Below are 12083 nucleotides of genomic sequence, written 5' to 3' on the forward strand. Positions count from 1 at the left end.
ATTATTTGTGGTTTGTAATAAGAACATTTATTTAACGTGTGTAACTTTATATATATAAAATGCTTTCTTAGATTCTATAAGACATCTCGAAGAAAGCCGTTTGGATGTTTACAAATGGTAGATGAGGGGGCTATTGGGAAACCTGTTAGAAATCTCATTATTGCCGCTGAAAGTGGCACTGCAGATTTAAAGTGAAAATTTGAGTAAATTGGTTATTTCTCTGACCAGGCATAGATGAGAGTTTCAGACACAGAAATTTGTGCCGACAGTTTAATTTTTAGCTTTAGGGGTTGGAAACTATTTTGTGTTTTCAGTTAAGAGGGAGTTCACACATTTTTCTGTTTTCTTGAGTAGCCAAACTTTGGAGCCAAATCCATTCCAGTCAGAGACAGAGGCTTCCTTGTGCAGGTAAAATCTATAGTTCTATACTTCCTCATGCTGTTACCTCATTAATCGAACAGTATTATGGACTTTATTCATTCATGTATTTAAAGAAATAGTTTACCCAGAAAATACAAATATTCATTATTTATCACTCATGCCATCCAAGATGTACAAACTCAGTCATTAAAAATATAGGGACCATCCAATCACACAAAAAACAATAAGTTGCATAAAAGTATTTCACATGACTACTTTTTATGTTTCTTACTAAGCTAAAGTATAATGTGACTTCTGGCACACAAGTCATATCGGCTTTCTAAATATCTAATATTAAAAATATACATATTGGTGAAATGACATGGGGGTGAACATTTGGGGGGGACTTTTCTTGCATTTGTGTGTTATTGTTGGAGTTGCTTTGCAGTACTGCATTACAGTACTCTATATATCTTCACTTCTTTTAAATGCAGACTATAGAGTACGCAGAACAGCGTATCCCTGTACTGAACGAGTTCTGTGTGGTCTGTGATGAACCTCACGTGTTCCAAAATGGACCAATGCTCAGAGTAAGTCTTTACTAGCACGTCTGAAACTGTGTCAATGCTCTTTACACTGAACGTATTTAACAAAGACGCCTCTTATGTGTTTCCAACTTAATGTAATACTTTTAAACACTTTTTCTTTTAAGAAAAGCTCCAATATATAGGGATGCCTCTATATTGCCATCTCTGTTTGAAACATAAAATTGCATGTTACTTTACATCCTTATAAGGGTTAAAGTAAAAAAAAGAAAATCCAACAGCTCAAATAAACCATTAATCATTAATAAAATAAATCATTAAGCTCAACTATGTGACATTTTTGACCACTGACTTTTGATGTGCTTGTTTAATAACCAATTCCTCTTTGTAAAAGAAATGCCGCACAAAGAAGCACATTTATAAATGTTTATGAATTAGTTTATTAGTGGCAAATATTGTCAAATGTTGTGTTTTTGCAGCCCACGGTGTGTGAGAGAGAGTTGTGTGTATTCGCCTTCCAAACGCTAGGGGTCATGAATGAGGCTGCCGATGAGATTGCCACTGGTGCTCAGGTATACAACTTGCTTTCAGTCATTCTTGCACCGTGTCTATAGGCACGGCTTGACAAAAGACAATAGAATGCATTAGAACCCATTTTAAATTAAAATTGTGTCCACACTGGATGTGGTGTTGACACGGTGTATTGCAGAGCTTGGTTTGAACATGAAATTAATTGACACATTTATTCTCTTTAAGTTTTAACCAAATGTATCGAATCAAGGTTTTAAATCTGATTCGGCATCAAGTCATTCTGTAACAAATTAAATTGTCTCTATTTGTAATGGCAGGTAGTAGACCTACTGGTCTCCATGTGCCGATCTGCACTGGAGTCTCCAAGGAAAGTTGTCATTTTTGAGCCATATCCCTCTGTGGTGGATCCTAATGACTCACAAGCACTTGCCTTCAACCCCAGGGTACTTCTTCATTTATCTCACAAAGAATATTTAACATCAAATTTGCATTAACTCATTAGTGTAATGTGAATATATGCAACATTCATTATCGGATTTTCTTTCAGAAAAAGGACTATGATCGATTGATGAGAGCTCTTGACAGTATCGCATCGATCAGAGAAATGACACAGGTAATCAACTTTTTCTTTTTTATTGTTTGAAAGCTGAAGTGTGAAAATGTATGTATGTTGACAAGGAACTAAACCAGTATTATAGATATAATATATTAGCCTCATCAGAATGACTGAAAATGTTGACCATTAACATTTCTGCTGCACAGGCTCCGTACTTGGAGATAAAGAGGCAAATGGACAAGCACGATCCACTGGCTCATCCACTGCTGCAGTGGTATGACACAATAACATTATCTATCGTTTAGGGATCTGTTAATATCACAGTAGCATTACACACTGTACATTTGTCGGTCAGTGTAAGCTTATGATGCACTATTATTTGATAAAGACAATCCTCTGTCAGAGGTTGTGGGGGATATGACATGCTTGATGAAGATACTTTTCTTTACAGGGTGATATCCAGTAACAGGTCACACATAGTGAAGCTTACTGTTACTAGAGTAAGTCTTTGATCTTTTTTGATTTCTATAAGAAAATAGAAAGAAAATGAGTTTCTGAGGTCTATTCTAGTCGTCCAGGTTAAGATGATGAAGATGAACAGAATTAAAAATGTAGTGATTATAGAGACAGAACTTTGAATCTAATAGAAAATATAAAAAATGATGGCTTAAAGTGATACTTCTGTCATCGTGTACTCACCTTTGAGTTGTTTCAAATCTGTATACATTTCTTTCACTTAGTAGGAACAAATATTTAATAAGTTTATTTGTTCTGTTGAAACGAAAATAAGTAATTTTGAAGAATGTAGGACAGCAAACAGTTCTGGGGCTCTTTTGACTACCATTGAATTTTTTCCTACTATGGTAGTCGATGGAGGGCATAATCTGTCTGGTTGTAAGCATTCTTCCAAATATCTTTCTCTGTGTTCATCAGAACAAATACATTTATACAGATTTGGAACAACTCGAAGGTGAGTAAATGATGACAGAATTTTTATTTTTGTGTGAAGTATCACTTTAATGTCTCAAGAATATGTACTTATATCTCGTTTCTATCACAACAGCAACTGAAGTTCATGCACACACCCCACCAATTCCTCCTGCTCAGCAGTCCACCTGCCAAAGAATCCAACTTTCGAGCTGCTAAAGGCCTCTTCGGGAGTACCTTTGCCTTCCAGTAGGTTACATATTAAACAGCTAATATAGATGAAAGAAGATTAAAACCTCTAGTTCCCTTTTATATGACAAGATTCTTGTAGTTGTTGCTGGTTTTAAACAAAAAAATGATATAATGGTAGAACTGCACAGTGGACACACAAAATAGAGCTTTTGACTACTAGCACAAAATCTGTACCACTAAGTCACTTATTCTGGCCAAGAACCAATAGAGAATCCAATACAATATGATATCATGGATGATGTTATAGACAAACAATACGGGTGAAAATTTGTGCAAGATTGTAAACTGTTATTACAAATAAAAACAAAACCAGAGTTGTACAGATGTACAGCCATTTATTGATTCAAAACACCAGACTCTGTATTGATTGTTTTGAATTCTGTGAAGAAAACTGACTAATTGATTTTATTTTACTCACAGTGGATCACACATAGAAAACTGGCACTCCATTCTGAGAAATGGTTTGGTCGTGGCATCAAACACAAGGCTTCAGGTATTCAGTACTTGAAAGAGTATGCATATTGTTTCTATAGCCCAAGTTTTTTAAGTGACAAATTATGAAAGTTGTTGAAGTTAAAAATGTTTAATTTTTAAAAACATATTTTTATGAAATATATTTTGTATTTAATTAAATTGTGGATGTGTTAATATAAATATTAGTTCATATTTTACTGTTAATATCTAATTAAACAAAAAAATCTTTGTTTGATCCATCTAAAGATGTAATGATATATTCATGCCTAATACGTTACTGTGTGTATAGTATACATCTATATATATTTAGAACACTACGATGCATATTTTTGTAAATACTGTATATGCGAGTGGGAACCAAATACCGTATATGTGAAATGTCCTAATGTTTGGGATTTTTTTCAGTAAAAGGTTTATTAATTACAAGATGATCCAACTTTGCAGAGCCTTAAAACTGACGTTTTAGCAAAATAAAACAAAAAATCTCTGAAATTAGTTGAGTAATTCCATACCAAATAAAAACATTGTTTTTTTCAGCTCCACGGCGCTATCTATGGCATTGGAATCTATCTCAGTCCATTATCAAGCATATCCTTTGGCTACTCAGGTCTTCATACCATATAGTACATTAAAAGCCTTAATCCATTTACTTGTATGTATTTTTTGACATTGTATGGTTTTTTTGAATAGGGATGAATAAAAAACAGCAGAAAGTTGCTTCAAAAGATGAAACCGCTGCCAATAAGTCCAGTATTCATTTGCAGGTATCTTTCATCTCCTGACATGACATAATAGATGCAATTATACATTTCTTAAAGGGCTCATGAACTGTACTTGTTTATTGTTTTATACTGATATATGAGGTCCACTTATGACGTTCGCATCAAAATCAATAAGTAATAGGCTATTTTCTACAAGGGTTTTAAGGCCAGCTCTGCAAACGCTTAGTTTTAATGGACATGCTACATTAAAGACTTTATAGGTTAACGCCCACTGCTTTGAGTAGCAGTTTGCATAGTTGGAGCCTTCTGTGAATTTGGTTAGAGACGTAACATTAGGTTACACGTGAGCACCATTCACTGTTTTCGCACGCCATGAGTATTATCTGGAGACCGCCTGTGATTTATAAATGACCTCCCCACTCCAGTATTTAATGTGAAGCAATCGCACAGGAACAAGTTACTCAAATTTAATGACTTATATCCCGGATGTGATGTCAAGGCTTTGCACATAGTTTGTATAATTGTATGGTGTTTAATGATTTGTGACCGCACCTGTCAGCATTTGAGACCCGTGATCGAGAACCAGACAAAAGATCACCGCGATCGCGGGTCTCAAATGTTGCGAGAGCCTCCATGATATATGTTAAACAAATGGGAGACTCCCGGTAACTTATGGATATCACCCAGCACCCGAAATAATACCAAAACACTTCAAAACAGCCTCCATTATTCACAAACGGTGGATAAAACCTTGAAAATTTATATATGAGCCCACCAAATCACAGAGATTCCGATTCGGACGAGCTTAAGATCATAGACAACCTCTGCATGTATTACAAATGACTAGAGGTCCCCAGGTAATACTAATCATGTGCGACAGTGCTCAGGGCACATCAAGCGATCTCTAACAAAGAAATAGTGACGCATAGTACAAAAATGTTTTACTCACATTCACTCATAAGATTGCTGCACCATTCCTATCGGATCCAATATTGACGACACAGCACTGCTTTAAAATTTAAGTCATTCCACAAATCCAGTGTCGATCTCTGGCTTGTTCATGAAGAAATCCTCTGAGAAATGAAACGAACAAACGCACCATGTTTTTCCCACATGAGCTGGAACGTCTTTAAAATTAAACTGTAACCACGCATTACTAATGTCGGAATCCGAAGGAAGGTTATGCAGTGACTGTATTTTCCACAAACAGGGGTGGTAAAGTATTTAGCTATCTTTAAGGGCATGTTAGTTTATTGCTTGCTTGCTCGCTCTATCTAGCTCCGCGCCACTTCAGAATTATCATGCGCAAACCAGTGGGCGGGGCTAGAGAAGTAGTCGTTGATATTTTTCTATGGAGGTAGTGCTCAAACTATCAATGTCGTCATAAATAGGTGCATTCCAGAACCTGGCGTTCGCTGGGCCTGGTGTCAGTAACAGTATAACAAATCTCAGTAACAAGGGCGTTTTCATTTCTAACACTTACATGATGGTCGCGTGAATACGATTCCCTCTTATATAACAAAAGCTCGGGTTAAAATTGTGATTTTAATTCAACACTCCTTTAAGGCCTTGATGAAAAATGCTTGACATGCGTATAGCACGGACTAATTGTTTGGTATTTGTTTTTAGTCACAGAAGAAAGGCCAGAACCCGCAGTTTCTGCAGAGTCGTAACCTGAAATGCATAGCCTTATGTGAAGGTTCAATCTCTGACTCTTATGCACTTAACACAGATTTACTCCATCATTTGTAATCTTCCATGTTAACTCTACTTTCATTTCTTTATAGTTATTACATCTCCAGACCTGCACAAGCATGGTGACATCTGGGTAGTTCCAAACACAGATCATGTCTGCACACGTTTTTTCTTTGTGTAAGTACATTTCCCAGTATACAGTATATACACTATACTGTATTCTTTACAGTATGTGTGTCTTATTTTACTGTTCTCTTCGTCTCTTTTTTTATCAACTAGTTATGAGGACGGACAGGTAGGTGACACAAGTATAAACACACAGGACCCTGGTATTAACAAGGAGATCCTTCGAGTCATCGGCAATCAAACAGCTACTGGATAAGAGTTTAACACAATACAGCTGCCTTGACCTCGTTCTCAAAGCTGGACATTGAGAGCTGGAGGTCAACACCATATGTATTTTTGGTCAACACAGAAAACATGGAATAAAGAACATTAACAATCACAATCTCTGAAAGACACTATTTATACTATTCCCCTGGGATATACTGTATGTATATTTACACTGGCTATTCAAACTCTTACCATTTTGCTAAGTTTATAAAACAAAAAGTACATTTTAAAAGAGCATGGTATGTCTTTCAGTTCAACTGATGGACTACTTATTTTTTGTAAAGAATGCAAAACAATGGAAACACTTTGAATAATATTTTGAGACTTTACTGGAGAAAATACAATATTCCTGTGCGGATATGCGCCATCTGACCTTGTTTACTAAGAGTTGTACTTGTTAAAGTACATTAATTTGTGTAAACAAAAGGTGTCTATATGCACTTTATTTTTCTTAATGTATGATAGCGGTTTCAAACTTCCATGTAATCCTAAATGCCTTTCAGAGACAGAAGTATCTATTGTTTGACAGTGCTGAACACAAGCAAGATCTTGAAGACAGTGTATTTGGAGATGATGAAGTGTACATCTGTGTATGTCAAGCTACTTTAAAGTAGCCGTCAGTTTACAATATCTAAAGGTCTCCATTAGTACCCAATCAGTCACTTCATCAACTATAATTCAGTAAAATATTCAAAGTATTTTTCATTGAGGAGTAAATATATAACAAGACATAAAAAGAGTAGGAAAAAAATGGAAAAACACAACAAAAAACAACAAAAAAGACAATATATTTGGCAGCAACAAGAAAAAATCAGATGCATGCTGCTTTCCTTACCTTTTCAAACCATTTGGTTTTCTTTGGTATGATTCTAGAATTTTTGATAAAGAAAAAAGTTGGCACCCAATGGTAAGATGTCTTTGAATATTTCAATCCTTTTTGTACTGTGATTTTAAGGCAGAATAAGTGTTTGCTGCTTTGGTTGTTTATACACTGTAATGTAGTAACGGAAGGTTCAAATGTGTAAGTATTCTGTTTTTCAATTCTTTATAGTGATGTTTAGACATCTCTGTGGTTGATTATTTTACTTTCCAAATATAAATTAAATTGTTAAATTCACTTAATCTTTTCTTGAAAAGGAGTGATAGTCACCTAATAATATAGGTATAAAGAATTTGTATATACAGGTGGCAGATGTGGTTGCAAATTTTTAATCTGTATTTAGAATGCCATTTGAGAAAATGCAACTTTTACAAGTGAAAATGTAGCAACACAAATGTTTTTCACTTATTCGTGGGGAGAATTATGATTTTTATTAAACTACAGGCACATTAAAATGTGGTATTTCTCATTTTGTGTGCAGAAAAGCATTCTGTATTTAAAATCCTTGAAATGCTTGTTACTCTACATGATGTTAAGTTGCAATATATATTTCACTTGAATCCATTTACACATTTGACTACTTTCGCTTATTTCCAGAATGACTAAAAATGCATTTACGCTTAGTTGTTACAAACCATGGTTGGTCAAAATATGGACAGAACTAACTGTTTGGTTGTAAATTTCCTATAATTGGGTAAAGTAAACCAAGCACATTGTTGGTTTTGTCCATATTTTACCTAACTTTGGGTTAAAAACCCATCATGAGTTTAAGGTGTTCCCTGGAAATCAAACCCATGGCCATGCATCTAACACAATGATCTACCAGCTGAGCTACAAAAACTCAATATAACATTCAAGATTCAATTGATCGGATTGTTAACAGCTTAGTATTACAATAAATCTAAGGTGAAAGTTAAATCAGTTATTGTCAAGTTTGTCATTACAAAAAGGGGGTGCAAGTTGTTCACAGATTTATCACTCGTGTGTTTGTTTATCCTATTACCCAAATAGTTATCAAGGTAAAATAATAAAAAAAAATTACCTTTGGGGTTTTCACATGCACACACACTCCTTGTCACAACTGCTTCATAAAGCTTAACTTATGTACTTGACCATCATTGTTAAAACTGTTCATATGTGATAGCTGTCGGAAAGGTTTTATACATTTCACACACTTTGGTGGAAAACCATGCTACTTAGCATTTGGTGCCTTACCGATACGGATTTAATGGCAAACGTGTGACAATACGGTCATATATGAAAATAGTGTAAATAATGCCACAACAACAGAAAGGCCAAATATTTTCTGTAGTATGTTTTTACTTTTACCTTATTTTGCGAACTGATCAAGCTTTTTGTCTTTTTACAAATTATGGAAACAACAGCTTATGTACCTGTTTTTGTTCATTAAATCCAGATTTGCCTACAATCATAAACCTTTGCATTTTTTCTTTCCAACTGAAATGAGGAAAAATATGAAAAATACAATTAAATGTTAAACTCTAAATACTTTCAAACAGTCAACATCTGCAGAATGTGCCAGTGTACAAAAGAGAAAGACAGTAAATGACAAAGTAAATTTTATGAAATCTGCAAATTGCTTTAGACTGGCTGTTTAAATGTTCGTTCTTTGAGGCACAAATAAAATGTAGTCTGGATTGGCTGTTGTTGCTGCTCTTGAAGTCACTAGTGTAGGCTATATATATAGATACTCTTTGACAGATTTATTAACAGATGATGGATTTAATGATCACTATTTTAAATGGATGCGTTCATTGCGTCTTTCTTTGTTATTGTTTAATTACACTCTTGTCTCAACAATATTTAGCATTAGAACCGTGTTGTTCAGTGTTCACGTCACACTGACTCATTGAATGATCTTTGCTATATAGTATTGATTTAATGATACTGCATAAAACATTTTTATAAACAAAACATCCAAAAACTTTATTAGTATCACAAGTAAATACAGCAGTAGTGTTCCAAGTAAAACTGTAGCTATACATATTTAGCTATACATATTTTATGATAAGGAATGTAATTTCCCCCAATGCAAAATGTTTTCACCTTGATTTGCTATTTCACTTTTTTAAGCCACGTTTCTCCCAATTATTTATATATAGAATAAAAATAATTAAATAAAAATGTTAATTAATTAATTAAAATGTTATCATTTGTTTCTTATTGTTAAACACACTGATACTGTCTAAACTAGAGTGTTTTTATAATACACCTTAAACTGTGATGTATTACCAAATGTGTAAATAGAGAGAACATTCTATGTTGTGCTGTGATCAAAAAGTCTAACTTAACATTTTAACAGTAACTTAGATTTGGTTTATTTAAACGGCTTCTGGTTATATACATTATGCTTCTCTAAAAAGTTTAGTGTCTGTATAAGTAACTAGGTTAAAGAGTAACAAATTCAATAAATTCCCTTTGCTTTCAGTTCATCTTGGACTCGTTTCAGGTAGTCCGGATCCGGGTAGCCGTAACTAAAATAAATAAAACATCATTAAAATAGTCCATCTCAACATTGTTAAACAGTCATGTATGAAATTTCTAAACATTCAAATTGTTTACTTACTTTGTTGGTCCCCCGGTACGAGATGTTTTATGGTGAATGTCATTCCAGGTCACCACATTATTCCTTCCACTGGTTGAGGAACGACCAATAGTGAAAGTGAGTCGCTGGTCAAATGCCCTTTCCAGAAGCTTTAGTACTTTCCTGCCCTCTGATGAATCGGGGACGTAAGCGGTGCGAGATGCTCCCTGGTAAGACTGGCCTGGGTTGGGGTGTTCATCCTGCATAGTAAAATAACATTACAATGTGTAATATAAAGGTGTATTTTTGGTGGGCGCTGTATATTTTGGTGCATCTCACCTGCTGAATTCCGTTTGGTATGTAGTAGTAAATTATGATTGTTCCATATCTCTCATATCCAGGTAAGGATGAGTTATCCCTTGAGACATTCATGGTTCCTCCTTCCGGCTGTGTCCCTGTAAGACTGCCGTACATCTCTCCACAAACTGGACAAATAGGTTTTATCTGGAAAGCACTCTTCAAACAGCCTTTACAAAAGCAGTGCTTGCATTTAGGCAAAACTTCACAGTCACCCTTCCTGATTGTATCCAGACAAATTGGACATTTCTCCTGTTTGGCCTCGACTGTTGTATTCTTTTGTATCGCAGGTTCTATATCATGTGTACCGTAGTGTCTTGCTGTATTTAGGACTTGGTTCCGTGAAGAGCCTTTATCACTTAAAAACATCTCGAATCTCTCAAGGCTGATGAAGCTACCGGTCAGCATCAGCTTATCTCTACCGGTGTCGATCAGGAGATCTGGAAATTCTGCACACAACCGGTCCATCATTCTTGGATGTGAATCGTATTCTCGGGTCTGCAGCCCTGTTGCGGTTTTCTGATATAATGTTATGAACTGTTCTCGTGCAAGATGAGCGTGGATGTTCTCTCCAGTCAGAGAAGAAAATGTCACGTGTCTTTCGGATTGGTCAATCGAGACCTGATTCCTTTGGATTCTTTCAAACTGCTCCGGTTTTATTTTTTTGATGTACCGCATGACAGTTTCATCAACCTCGACCGCTTGAGGTGGTGGTAAGGAGCTATGAGCTGATCTCAGACCTGCTGAGGCATAGCTTCTCGTATTCATCTCATCTTTTGAATGAACACTATGTGTACCGTGTGCAGCTAAATACAGAAACGTTTTATATACGTCTTCGAATGTGCCACTGGCAGTAAAAGAGCCATCTTTACGTTCAGTGTCTTGAAGTAGGCGTCTGGTGGATGAATCCACATTAAGGCTCACCTTTTCAACTATCTGCAAAGAAGATGAGACTGTAAAAACTGAAACAATATGTGTGTATTTAAAATACAACTTTTTGTAAATCTTTTGTAAACTTTAACAACTGAGAACTTGACGTACCAACAGATTTTTTTTACACCCAACACTGATTCTATTATCTGTATTCAAACTAACTTACCACTGGTAATGGGAGACTCGCCATCTCGTGTTAGGCTTTCTGGAAGTTGTCAAGGTAATCAGAACAATAAAGTTGGTACAAAACACCGCCACACACTAACGTAACATACGATAACAATAAAGCAGATTGCCGAAACCCCTTTGCCATTCTCATCCATTAAAGGAGAACAGTTTCCATTATCTTGTAATGTTGAACCGTCACTTAAATTATTGTTGTAGACTTGACTGTAACCATACAGCGCTTTACTTTCGTTTCTGAAACAGGAAATGTGTTACGGGATCAGTGCATGGGGGTTGTTGCTAGAAGGGATACAGCTAAGGGCGGAAGTGGTGCAAATCTCTGCATATAATTACAAAAAATTGCATTATCTATCGCCTACACCTACCCCGACCCTAAACCTTACCTGACAATAAAAACAAATGTTAATCAGCGTGACAAAAAGTATGCGCTTTTGAATTGCGCATGCCCAGTTGAGGTTAGCTGTATCGCTTCTAGTAAAAACCGTGAAAGGTTCTTTCTACCAGTGATCCCGCCTACCGCGTCTTGGTTGGCTACTCGCAGGCAGTCGGCGATTGGACGGTTGAGGAACCCATAGCAACCACAGCAATAGCTCAAATGTAGAGGGGCGTGGTTATAGAGTTGAAAACGAGTGTATATCTGCATCATCGTATGAAAATAGCACACAATGCTTCCGAAGTGGTATCACTTAAAATGAAAGAAACCGAGTAGAACTTTTTAGGAGACTAT

General features: G+C 35.7%; 2 protein-coding genes across 3 annotated transcripts in view; one reads left to right on the forward strand and one right to left on the reverse strand.

Annotated features, from left to right (window-relative positions):
- Positions 1–7823, forward strand: part of parp8 (poly (ADP-ribose) polymerase family, member 8) — a 33892-nt gene extending 26069 nt beyond the window's left edge. Inside the window, exons 13-26 of the mRNA XM_056745471.1 lie at positions 355–408; positions 855–950; positions 1385–1477; positions 1754–1879; positions 1984–2049; positions 2199–2266; positions 2444–2492; positions 3056–3168; positions 3592–3664; positions 4183–4252; positions 4336–4409; positions 5997–6066; positions 6155–6239; positions 6342–7823. Of these exons, the coding sequence (XP_056601449.1) occupies positions 355–408; positions 855–950; positions 1385–1477; positions 1754–1879; positions 1984–2049; positions 2199–2266; positions 2444–2492; positions 3056–3168; positions 3592–3664; positions 4183–4252; positions 4336–4409; positions 5997–6066; positions 6155–6239; positions 6342–6444 (1140 nt within the window). The 3' untranslated portion in view covers positions 6445–7823. The remainder of the gene's footprint in view (positions 1–354; positions 409–854; positions 951–1384; positions 1478–1753; positions 1880–1983; positions 2050–2198; positions 2267–2443; positions 2493–3055; positions 3169–3591; positions 3665–4182; positions 4253–4335; positions 4410–5996; positions 6067–6154; positions 6240–6341) is intronic.
- Positions 7824–9261: 1438 nt separating this feature from the next.
- On the reverse strand, positions 9262–11819 carry si:dkey-3h3.3 (uncharacterized protein LOC100144568 homolog). Of its 2 annotated transcripts, XM_056746350.1 has the most exons (5): positions 11337–11819; positions 11110–11173; positions 10220–10977; positions 9923–10140; positions 9262–9830 (listed from the first exon to the last, which is right to left on the reverse strand). In XM_056746350.1, the coding sequence occupies exons 1-5, from the start codon at positions 11358–11360 to the stop codon at positions 9761–9763; spliced, it is 1134 nt and encodes a 377-aa protein (XP_056602328.1). In that variant the 5' UTR covers positions 11361–11819; the 3' UTR covers positions 9262–9760. The 2 variants fall into 2 exon arrangements, with proteins under 2 accessions (XP_056602328.1, XP_056602327.1); XM_056746349.1 differs by having other exon boundaries at positions 10220–11173.
- Between the last annotated feature and the right edge of the window lie 264 nt (positions 11820–12083).

The sequence above is a fragment of the Triplophysa dalaica genome, chromosome 4 (assembly GCF_015846415.1).
Source record: "Triplophysa dalaica isolate WHDGS20190420 chromosome 4, ASM1584641v1, whole genome shotgun sequence".
In the NCBI taxonomy this organism is placed as follows: Eukaryota; Metazoa; Chordata; class Actinopteri; order Cypriniformes; family Nemacheilidae; genus Triplophysa; species Triplophysa dalaica.

Bases quoted from the DNA above. Each gene is read 5' to 3' on its own strand.
- si:dkey-3h3.3 (XM_056746349.1), bottom strand. From the start codon at position 11,360: ATGGCGAGTCTCCCATTACCAGTG. The intron at 10,141-10,219 runs GTGAGATGCACC...TTTACTATGCAG, and splicing joins TACCAAACGGAATTCAGCAG to GATGAACACCCCAACCCAGG. The intron at 9,831-9,922 runs GTAAGTAAACAA...TATTTATTTTAG, and splicing joins CGTACCGGGGGACCAACAAA to TTACGGCTACCCGGATCCGG.